Source organism: Nannobrachium achirus, assembly GCF_963921795.1.
Source record: "Nannobrachium achirus genome assembly, chromosome: 9".
Classification (NCBI taxonomy): Eukaryota; Metazoa; Chordata; class Actinopteri; order Myctophiformes; family Myctophidae; genus Nannobrachium; species Nannobrachium achirus.
The window spans coordinates 44,154,856-44,167,402 of record NC_137818.1 but is presented as its reverse complement, the minus strand read 5'-3'; the positions used below and the strand labels follow the sequence as shown (position 1 = coordinate 44,167,402).

The following is a 12,547-nucleotide window of genomic DNA, read 5'->3' as shown; positions in this document are numbered from 1 at the left end:
GTAAAACACAGCCTATCGAATCCCAAACCCTGTTGCCCGGCGCAGTGTGAAAGCTTAGTTTAATGGTGCCTAATGACTTTAAAGGACACGGTCATTCTTCCTACGAGGATGCATGAGGCATCTATTTTTAGATGGCGAGGCAGTTCTGAAGCGCGGTTTGAATGCCGGGGGAGCGGACGCAGGACCTGCAGGGCAACAATGAGAGGCGGGAGATATTGTACTGTATGTATGTGTAAAAAAAAATGTATGTGTGTGTGTGTGTGTGGGCGTTTGTTTCTTAGTACAGCAGAGGTGCCTATCAATAGTTTGCGATTTGTGGACAACACACCGTACAATCCTCAGCGTCCATTTATCTGTTGTTAACTCTGAGAGTTACAGAGAGTTACCAACCGATAACCAAATGGACCTCTAAGAGTCAATTTAATTGATGTGTGCACGCTCTGGGTAAAGAAAAAATGTACTGTAGCTCAATTAAGAGTTTTGTTATTCTGGTTTACAGTGCATGACAAAAGTTAACAGCCAGCGTTCAGCCGTAATAATCTGCCTGAGTGAATCAGCTAGGGTTTTAAAAGGAGGATTAGAACAGAACATTACCATTGCTGTTGCTGCTGCTGCTGAGATGGTGCAGCGTGCTGCCTCCAAGCGCTCCTCCTCTCACACACTCACTGTTTTTCTCTGTCTCTCGTCTCGCACTCTCACCCTCCCTTGCGCTACCTTTCTTTTTTTACCCTCTTGCCCTCTCACCTTTGTGTTATCTGCTCCGTTATAAATGTATCCCTTTTTCCTCTCCATTTTTACTTTTCCACACATCGACTGAATCTCTGCTACTCTGCACTCTCTGTGCAGATCCCTTTTTCATTTACTGTCTTTACCACTCATCTCGAATGGCCCACCATCCCGCCACCCGACCATTTGCTGATGGCGTGTGTGTTGGCCCTGGCATCGCTGCTTACATAACCTGGGACACAAAGCCCAGTTTCCACGACTGTTCTTTGAAACACTCTTAAGCTCCCCTAAAGAGCATCCTCCGCTCAGACAGGAAATCCGTTCTGCAATGAGGAGGGGGGGAAAAAAATACAAGATGAGTATCAGCATGATGTAAGTATTCACGCAAAGCAACAGACTGATGGAGGAAAGAAAAGAAACGTGTCTAAATACATCAGCACAGTGACATGGTGCTGTGTTCTTTACCATCTTCTTGTCACAGTGATGCTTCTTTGTGTTGCTGTCTGTTTTCAGAGGGTATTCTATTCCCCTGTTTTGTGCTCAGGCTGTTGTGGTGTGTCATTCAAACTGGCAGTGCCAGCTAGGGATGGGATGATACGCGATATTATTGTTTATCGTGATAAAAAACACTCACGATAATCGTATCATGGAGATTTCATTTATCGTGATATCATCCTCCGTCATGCACTGGGATCAATTCACCCTTTATTTGCTGAGCTGCATATCCGGTACCACTTAAACCTTCTATAATTGGTAAAAGGTACCGGTACTTATAACTTGATACTTCATACTTGATACAGTCTTTTTTTCACTCTCTATCAGATGTCTTTGCCAAAAAATAGCTGATCTACAAGCTCACAACGCGTCATGTTGTGACACGTTGTGAGCTTGTGACATGTTGTGAGCTTGACGTGTTGTGACTCGTGAGCTTGTAGATCTGCTATTTTTTGGCAAATGTTCCGCCCCAGGATAATGGATTTTGATTATCGTGATAATATCGTAAATCGCGATTTCTTTTGTCACAATAATCGTGGTATGAAATGTTCATATTGTCCTAGTGCCAGCTCTTCCATGGCAGAGGATGTCAAGAGGATGTCAAGAAACTATGGAATGGATTCCTGAATCCTCTATACCATCACCATCCCTGTGCTCTCACTCCCTCGCCCTCATCTCATTTCACAGTCACATACATTAAATCTGGCTCCCAAAATGACTCATACATGTAGCTTCTGTTATAGCTCTTTTCCTGCCTCCACATCCCCTGGGCTTAGAGGAGCGCGTGTCTCAAGTCCCCAACTCACATCGAGGGACCACCATTGGACTGCCCGCAACATTTACCGTTTCTTCTTTTCTAATTTTGCACACGGATAGCTCAGACTTTTGCCTATGTTCTTAGCTGCTTCCCCTGCCGTCACTGTACTTGTATGAAACAACATTTCTTTGTAGAACCGCCGATCCAACCAATATGCCCATATCTCCATATATATGGATCTCCATACATATCCGATATATAATAACCAGAAAAGCAATTAGGTGTGGTTGCCAATGTAAAGTCTCTGGGCTCTATTTAGATTTTCTTAAGCCAGCTCTTATGCCTTAACTTAAAGGCCTGTCCAACTTTTCATCAGAAAGGTCCGGTTCAACTACAAAATGACGTCACTCGCATCTTCTGAAAAGCATTACCGTACTCCAATTAGAGTTCGGAAAGCTGCACGTCGGAAAGTTCTGAACTCTATGACAAAAAGTTTGGTGGTCGGAGACAGTATGGACAGGCCTTTAAGTTAAGGCATAAGAGCTGGTACTTAAGACAATCAAAATACAGCCCTCTATGTTCTAGGTCTTAACCTTTACTATGCTTTTGTATACCCATAGACTTGTCCTGTCTGCTTTGTAATCTATTAGATGGTTCACTTTCAGGGTAAATGGCTCTTTTCACATTATCAGGGCCAGTGGTTCATACCAGGACCTCCTCTCCTCTTTGCCCATACAGACATACATACATGTCCCTATTCAACCTAAGCCAGTAAGTAGGTGAAGCAAAATATCCCATGTCGTGACTCGTGACAGTTCACTGCACTATAATATTAAAGGCCAGAGCAACGTTGGGTTTATTTGCCAGGGAATTGGATCCTTCCAGCTAACGAATGGTTTTAGGTGTAATCTGTGGAAACGCGGTCCTGCCAGTCATCTCTGGCTGGTAAAAGGGAGATTACATGGGTGATTTACCACAGATTCACTACAGATTACATTGAACAACGTTTCCGGTATTCTGACAATGAAGTACAGTTGAGTACACTGCTGAAATGACTATTGGCAAATGTAAACTAAACCTTCACTGAATTGTGAGCAAACTAAATACTGTTTTTCCCAAAATTGTTGTGTTAATGTTGTTCAGTTATTTGTGGGGGTTTTATTTTCTTCCTTTCTTTCTTTTTCTTTACCCACCCATTTCCTATGATGAGAAATCCTTAAGCCTCTTAATCCCTTTTGTAATCCTTTTTCATAATGACTGTTTTAATGTGCAAGCGAAAGCCAAGCAGGGGTCCAACACCGAAGTGCAAAGGATCTTTACAAATATACAATTGTACCTTTTATCAGGTATAAGAAACACACAAGCAGGTGGATTTGTAAACTCGAGTGAGCGGCTTGTGCTAAAAAAGTTCACTTCCAGGACGTAGTTCTCATTCTCTGTGTGAGATGGTTTCATCTCCTTCCGTCAGGTGATCTTCATATTACTGCTTCTCGGACTTACTTAGGATTTTAAGTGACACGCAAGAAAGTATATACAGTATAATACATGCTAATCCTTTTGAGATGTTGCACTAAGCATTTTAAGCAATGGTGTTCTGCTTTTAAAAGTAACCGCAGACTTATCATTAAAGAATACTTTTTGGATGAGACTGTGGAAAATCTGGCAACGGAGAAGAAGAGTAGCACACGGCAATCTTTGCAGGGTGCCAGCAGACTTGAAACCTCATCCATCTGCAGCCTTCTCCCCAGCATATGGGCCTGGTGACGTCCCACCAGGCTTTTCCACTCTGCTATGCCAAGCTAATTCAAGAGTGCCTCTCCAGCAGCGATTCTATTAGCAGGGAAAACAAGAGTGCTTCTTTAACCCATTTAGAACGGGTACATATTATTGGGTATCGTTATTTTATGCTTTAACTATTGAAAAATAGCAGATCTACAAGCTCACAGCGCGGCACCGAGTGCCGCGCTGCGAGCTTGTAGGTCTGCTATTTTTGTGAAAATTCGAATTTTGACCCGATTCTATAAGTGTCTTTTGAATCCTTCTAAGGTTTTTTTTAAAAACCTATGTTTCTATGTCAGCAATCGGGCCAGCCATCATCAAAGAAAAGGTCCTTTTCACTTAAATGGTGCTCAGTTTGTCTGTTCTTGAGAGACTACTATGTCAGTGGTTCTCAAACCTTTTCATGTGAAGGACCCCCAAACTGATATTTATTTGGCCACGGACCCCCATCTCAAAATATTTAGTTCCAGGGACCACCCAGAAGCAAAATTTGAGTTACAAACGTTCGCTTTGAAAATACATAATATTCAAAGATTTGCACACATTTTCACGACTTTTTCAAAAATAGCAGATCTACAAGCTCGCAGCGCGGCACTCGGTGCTGCGCTGTGAGCTTTTATATCTGCTATTTTTCACTGGTTAAAGCATTCAATAATTCTCTGCCTAAATGGGTTAAATACACCCTGTGCGCTCATTGGTCAAGCTATTCCACAACATGGGGATCACCACTGCTTTGTGTAAAATGCAGATATTGAATTTCATAAATGCATTTTTAATGTGGCCTTTTCACACTCGTGTTTAACGATTAGTGGCCTTACAGCAGAAGTGCTGGTTGGCATCACGTCTGTGCAGCGATAGAGAGGGGACGCAAATTATGAAACGAACCCCTTCTTGGAATCTGACAAAGATTTGCTGTGAGGAAGCCTCAGTCCTAGAGCTTTATTGCCATTTGAAGAAAAAAAAAGTATCCTGTCATGTGGAAAACCCTCTTTACTTGCCTTGAAACCCCCTCTTTAAGTGCCAACCACTGACATTAACGTCATTAGCTCTTGTGCCTTCAAGCAGCATTAACAGTGTTTGAGAAAGAGAGGAGAAGTTGATGGGAAAGAGCAAGGAAAAGCAAGAAATGCTGAGGGAAAATTCCAACAGTGAAGGAGGGGTGGGTTGAGGGAGGAAGGGAAAAGGACATAGAGAGAGAGAGTGAGAGGAGTGGGCTTGATCTGAGCTTGAGCTGACATCTGACCACAGTTTTCTTCTCTCATGCTAATCAAGTCTTAGTTTGTGTGGAAATATACATAAATATATCTGTCCTCACGAGAGCATTTCTCCACACGATGAGTATTGACGGGCTACTGTTTTACATAAGCTCGTGCTTGACTGCTGGGCCTCTTTGAATTGTAGGCTACTTACGTCTCTCGTCGTCATGGCTACAGCCTACAGGAGTGCGGAGGCACACTCTTCTTTAGCTCTCACTTGCTTTCCCTGGCGATCCGATCCCACAGCCGTGGGTTAAAATGAAATAATGGGTGTTCGGATTTCTACGTCTTTATCTCTCTCTGAGCTGTAGCTTGACAGTTGTGTGTGGCTTTTATCTGTTAAATGTGATTTATTGAAACAATTGGCAGGTCTCGGAACCACCCTCTACACCTTCCCAGCTAGGGTGAGCTGAACTTGCCCACAGAATCTAAATAACTCTGAGGCAGTTACTATAATGATTTATACCAGGGCTTCAACGTTTTCAGGCCGAGGACCCCTTAGTTGAGAGAGAGAGATGAAGCAGGGACCCCCACAACCTTCTCATAGATTCCATGTAGTTTCATCGTTTGACAGCACATCGTTTGACAGCACAATCATGTATTTTGGATTCATGTCAACCACTTGAACCGTCAATACTTACCGGTAATAAACATGACCTTTAACTCTTTTTCTCCTCCAAACAAAACCTCTTTGCCGAAAATAGCCAATCTACAAGCTTGTAGATCTGCTATTTTTGGCTAAAGTTCTCAGAATATGGAGGCTAGGGTTCAAGTGGTTAATATAAAAAAGGAGGAAAAAAAGCTTCTATCACACAAATATTTAGTGGTAACTCTGAGGACCCCCGGACCCCCTGTTGAAGACCCTTGATTTATACTTAATTGTGCTCAGGTGTGTCGCACACTTATAGCAGATCTACAAGCTCACAACTTGAGCAGCTATTGATCTGTTATTTTTGGTGCACCACATGGTACGTTACCTAAGTGTGTGGAAAGAGTACAAAGATGAACTGATACACGTCCTTCCATGTGAAACAACTAGTTTCAATTCTAATGCCCAACTTTCTGTTTCCTTTCTAGATGCTCCTTGATTGAGGACGGAAATGAGTTTTTTGATGCAGATACGGGGGTCTTGGAGGTCCCAGTGACTGTGCACGTAGCAGACCAGGTTTGTAGTGAACTGACTGCCATAGGCTATACTATTTTTCCCAGTCTTATCTGGTGATGCAGCAGCTTGTGTCCTACTTTGTCCCTATCAGAAGCCTAGGCTCTGAAGGTTGTAACCTATTTTACGTGTGACAAGCTAAAATTATCTCAAACCCCCGAAGGCCCAGTTATTCCATGGACGCTAATGAGCCAAGCATAAAGGTTATAAGGCATTGTTCCGTTGAAAATGTCTCCTGAATCTATTCCACATGTTACCCTCACAAACACGCATCTTGTCGTTTGTGCATTTTCACTTTCCTCGTCTCGTGTGTGTATACGTCTCAACCAACATGAAGTCGCGTGTCCCCAGACTCCCCACCCCACAATCCAGCCTGCATTCATGTTTCAAAATATGAGCGCAGTCAACTCGGACAACTCTGAGCACAAGTGGGATAAAGTGGGACTGAATTCCTTCACACTCATCAGCTGCAGTCTTGGTTTAAATACAGGAACCAGCTGCCTGGACCTCGGTGCAGTATGTATGCCAGTCCTCTTTTCCAGTTCTGGCTGGCAGTCACGCTCACTATGCCAAGCCATCTCCTCTACCCGCAACCCTCCATACCATTCCCACTCTCTGTAGCTCCACCAAGGCAGTGGAGAGGAGGAGGATTTGAGGAGGTAAGGGCTCTGACCAAGTGCCAAATACTGGACCAGGATGCTCCTGTGGCGCCCTAAAGCTGTTGCCCCCCAGCCCCAGGCCCTGAGCTCCTGGCATTAGACCATGCCCACTCTCACGCGGTCACACACTCCCACAAAACACGCTCGCCTTTGAGCCTAATTTATGCTCCGCCGCACGGCGGTGTCACATGCAGAAAATAGCGGACCTACAAGCTCACAATGCATCGTATCTGCGATGCGTTGTGAGCTTGTAGGGCAGCTATTTTCAACGCACAACACCGTCGTGTGACTAAGTATGAATCAGGCCTAAAAGTGAGCGGCTCTCAGCATGTATCCTTGACTCACACAAATGCTGTCGTATGGCCGCCAGACCCCACGCCGGCCAGGAAAGCAGTGCTGCAGAGAGCGGGATAGATAAACAAGGTTGTGTGCTGCTAGACGAGGCTCGAGAGGATGTTATCGGAAGAGGAACAGGATGGAATGCTGCTTCATCTAAAGATGACTTTGTTTTCTACAGTGAAGTGCATAAAATGGAATGCATACTGTACTATTATCTCACTCATAAAGTACTCAACTGTGCCCTACATTTTCAACCCTTTCAAACTTTCAACCTGGCTTCCTTATTTTGGACAAAGATTGCGACGAACTTCTCAAAAAAGACGTTTTACAAGAAGAGCTTTCACAACTCCATTGCACAATAAAGCTTAAGGAGTTAAAGGATGTTTTAGCCTGATGACTAAAAACATATGAGGTGTGTAAGAAAGGTAACAGGACTGTGGCAGCCATACAGTATTCCTTTATCTGATTCCAGAACACACAGCATTGTTTATCAAATAACAGAACAAGCCATCTTTTTTGTCGTTATATGCAGGCTGGTTTGAACATGTTTGTGATTATGAAGGGGTAATTTTCAAATTAAGGTCAAATAGGAGTATTGTCACAAAGCTAACTTTTGACGCTGCATACATCGCATCTATGGTATCAAGCAGTCTTTTCACAATGTAATCCTCACTGTTAATGTATCAATTTGCAGCCAAATGTACAAATGTAACCAAGTAAACAGTGGGTCCATTTGGTTCCATTTGTACTGTATGAAAACGCATGAAATGTATTCTGGTCCTTGATGGGAGAAAGACATGAAGGTGTGTTTTTTTTTTCATCACATCACAGGTGCGGCCTGTAGTGTTTACTGTCCACGCAGTGGTCACATCCTCTGACCTCCAGTTTGACCGTACCGAAGTGGATTTTGGTCACTGCTCCATTTACCAGTCGGTCCGGACGAGCGTCCGTCTCACAAACCTCTCCCTGCTACCTCAGGATTTTGGCTTTTTGGGGATTCCAGAGGTATTGAATGTGTTATGTGGAAGTGTGTTAAAGGAACACTGAGGAGTGTATTGTGTAAATGACTAGATAACAGAGCTGGATATTAGAGGTACAAATTCAACGGGGGAACCGCAATATCATTTTGTCAGCCAGTGTGTATGTCATAGGTTAAGTTCAGTAAGCAAAATTTGCATCCATAATGCTGAAATGATATTCAAATGGATGTTTCCTGATACTTAAACATATGGTCTGTGCAACGATGACACCCACACACTCCATATTTGATCATTTCTTCAGCAGTGCTCTGAAACGGTGGATCTAAAAAATTGAGGTATTGTACTTGTACTCCTAGGGATACACAAAGGTAATACAGTGAATCTGAATCAACTTTACAGGAAGGTGTAAATAAGTGGATGAAATGTTGTTTTTGTGCAAGCTCCATGCTCCAAGACAAAAAGGAGGGGACAGGGAAAAGGAGAAAGGAAGTCAAACACTAAATGGAAATGTCAGGGATTGGCAAACATCAAAGATCAAGTGGATCAAATTGAAAATAGAAAATGGAAGGATTTATTTCACTGTTATGTTTAATGATAAAACATCAACAAACTTATGTGAACCTGCTGATCTGTAAAGTGTTAATGGAAATAAAATGTAAATCTTCACTCTAGTTTATTGAGGTTCAGCCCAGTGATGGCTTTGGCACTCTGCTTCCACAAGAGACCGTAGAGATGGATCTGATCTTCAGTGCCAGGAAGGCAGAGGACTACCGCTTTCAGCTCAACTGCAAATCTGGAATTAACAGGTAATCTGAAATGTCTTTCACAATTTGTTGAGATTAAGTGGAGGACATTAATACTTTATTGATTACAGACAAGCATATAACAGCAGGAACCCTAGTACAATTTTTTTGTTTGCTTTTCTATACAGGTTAAAAACTCCCTAAAGGGTACCAGTAAGATGCCCTAAGGGCGAGAAGTGACCTGGCCTGAGACTGACACAATATGTCCATATATGGGCATTCCCAGATATGGGCTTAATATTGATGACATCAGGGATCTCCATATATGGGCATAAAAGGGACAAGGACAGGATTCATTTGCAAGTGTGACTTGCTTCGTGACAACCACACTGGTTATCATGAGACCAGACACAATAGGTCCATATATGGGCATTCCCAGATATGGGCTTAATATTAATGACATCAGGGATCTCCATATATGGGCATAAAAGGGACAAGGACGGAATTCATTTTGCAAGTGTGGTTGCCGTGAGCCTGTGACGCGAGTCACACTTGCAAATTAATTCTGTCTTAGCCATATACAGTATGGAGCGTGACATGAGGCGTGACTGACTGACGCACATGAGCTGCAGGTGCGACCTACGGTCTCAACGACCTACAGCCGCAAAAAACACAGCTGCCGCTATTACAATTTATAATGAATCTGGTTAGATATACTGTATGCGTGCCCAAAGCCATGGGTGTGCCAATGTGCAAGCATAGATACCAGAACTGTTGCACCATTGCGGGGCAGAAAACAGTGCCGGTCACGTGGTTCATGTAACTTGAAATAGTGACAAATGCCCTTAGACTCCAATGTATTCTGTAAACTTCCGGTTCAGCGCTTTATCACTATTCGCCTTTGGAAGTCTATGTATAAGACCTGGCCTGATGAAGTGAACGGAGGTGGCACAACTCTCAAATAGACGGCTCTGATAGGTACTAGTCAAAAGTATTGTTAGTGCTTGCAAAAATCCACCGAGGCTTTCATGTCCCTTTAAAGGGGAAAACCACCCATTTTCTATATTGAACTATGTCATTGATATACCTTAGAGGAGTTGTGTGGAAATTAAAAAAAGCTCCTTAAACTCCTCTAAGGTATACCAGTAAGACTCCCTAATCGGGAGATAAGCGACCGTTGGTCGCTTATCTCCACAAATATCACAACCTCCACCTCTCACGTCATACGGGTAGCCATAGTTACACCTGGAATGTTGAATCTCCATATATGGAGATAACCTACGCATCACACAAAGTCTGACCTCACCAGCCCATACTTGGGCATGGACGACTTATATCTCCATATACGGAGATGGCCATATATGGAGATACGATGACATCACAGAGTCCACAGCTGATGATGTGGCGTGATGTCATACAATACACAAACAAGCCCTATATAAAGGGGCAATTCTCACCAGGGAAGAGAGCATTGCCTGGAATGTTGAATCTCCATATATGGAGATAACCTACGCATCACACAAAGTCTGACCTCACCAGCCCATACTTGGGCATGGACGACTTATATCTCCATATACGGAGATGGCCATATATGGAGATACGATGACATCACAGAGTCCACAGCTGATGATGTGGCGTGATGTCATACAATAAACAAACAAGCCCTATATACTGATGCGATACGATGACATCACAGAGTCCACAGCTGATGATGTGGCGTGATGTCATACAATAAACAAACAAGCCCTATATACTGATGCGGAGATATGAGCAGGGCAAAGGTGTGACGTGTGACCGACCGACGGACGGACGGCCGGTGGAGGTTTTCATAGTAAACTGCTCCCTGACGGTCGCAATTAATGACATGGTTCAATATTGAAAATGGGTGGTTTTCCCCTTTAATTTATATTCAATAGAATGCAAATCTAACCGTTCTTATTGTTGTGTCACCAGAGACGTCCCCATATCGTGCAGAGGAATAGGTGTGAATCCTCCGCTGGCACTGTCCCATTCCATGGTTGAGTTCAGGGCCACAGCGCTGGGTGACTGCTCCACTGCTGTCCTCTATGTGATCAACTCCACCACCAGACACGGCGACTTGGGCCAGATGCTGCCTCGGGTAGACAGAGAGGCCTTCGCCTCCGCAGGAACCAGGCTGTTCGCCTTCTCCCTGCCTGAGGGTTCTCCGGTCACCATCTCTCCTTCTTCCGGACACGTGCTGCCAGGAGAGGTACTGGAACAGCTGTCATTATGACTGATCCCTGTGGAGGCCTAAATGGGGCCAGGTTTTGCCCACACTGCAAATTTAGTTTTCTTAAGGGTCCATTTCAAAGAAAGAACCCTGTTAACACTTATGTTGCAATGATTTTTTCTCTTCAATGTCTCGCGTTGCCATGGTTACCATAGACTTCCATGTAATTGTGCAATTGTGTAAAAAGTGCACGCCCATGCCTAGATGATGCACCACGTGTGTAGATGCTGTTCACAGCTTTCAAACAAAAAAATCCGCTTGGAAATCCGTTCAGGCATTCATGATTTATGGGCCATTATGTTTTCTTCAGATGTAAACAAACATGGCTGCCATGTTTGAAAGAATGGGTTGGTATGGGGGTTAAACATGCAATTTCGCGATCGCGATCATGCCTAATACATTTCTGGAGGTCCAAAAAAACTTTTTGAAAAAAAAAAGAAAAAAAAAAGAAAAACATTTTTTTTTTTCAAAAACGGCCCAAACTCGGGAAACTCGGGGTTGGCACAGCGTTGGTATCAATACAAACTCTGGAAACTCGGGGTTGGCACCAGATGTGTTAACAATAGCCCGTTTCTAACAAAGTTATGAGTTAGAATAACTTCATTTACTCAATCAATTAATAGGGTTGTTGTGTCAGTTGAATAAACATGTTACCTTAAAATAGGGTGACCATATTTTCAGCCACTCAAACCGGGACGCAAAACACTGTTGCCTAAAACTGGGACCCTAAAAGCAATGCGCACGTTACCGCGCACGCGCGTGCCCATTCTCTAACGTTCGTGCACGCGCACACACGCACCGCAGGGTTGCAAACAGGCAGTGAGTGATTGACAAACAGGCTCAGTGTTGAATTCAGACACGCAATGAATTTGTTCCTTTTTTCTGATTGGTTAGGTGAGCATGTTTTCATGAAAAGAACATGATAAAGGTCTATGCAACCACTGAAAACAGCTACTAATATTTTCATTCTGGCGAAAACCGGGACAATTTTGTAGTGAATGTTGAAAACCGGGACATATTAGTGTTTTAGAGATATTTGTCGGGACACCGGGACACGTAGCTTGAAAACGGGACTGTCCCGGGTAAAACGGGACGTCTGGTCACCCTACCTTAAAACAAGCATCCATAATTATAAAACTAAAAACAGACATCTATATATCGTCACTGTCGGGCAGGCAAAGTAAAGTCCTGCTTTATCATACAAGATTGTCGCACAAAACTAGGGAAAATAGCAGATCTACAAGCACACAACGCCTCGCAGTGCGAGGCGTTGTGTGCTTGTGGATCTGCTATTTTCACTACTTTAAATCCTTTTTTTAAATAATCAATACAAAACGAAGGATTTTGGACATACAAGGTTTCCACCCGACAACAACAATATGAAATATTACTTTGAATGT

At 43.3% G+C, this 12,547-nt stretch overlaps 1 protein-coding gene across 1 annotated transcript in view; it reads left to right on the top strand.

The window, feature by feature from the left end:
• Window positions 1-12,547, top strand: part of cfap74 (cilia and flagella associated protein 74) — a gene marked incomplete at both ends in the record, with an annotated part of 63,063 nt that overhangs the window by 39,602 nt on the left and 10,914 nt on the right. Inside the window, 4 exons of the mRNA XM_080732806.1 lie at window positions 6,091-6,178; window positions 8,005-8,178; window positions 8,826-8,959; window positions 10,850-11,126. Coding sequence (XP_080588932.1) covers window positions 6,091-6,178; window positions 8,005-8,178; window positions 8,826-8,959; window positions 10,850-11,126 — 673 coding nt within the window. The remainder of the gene's footprint in view (window positions 1-6,090; window positions 6,179-8,004; window positions 8,179-8,825; window positions 8,960-10,849; window positions 11,127-12,547) is intronic.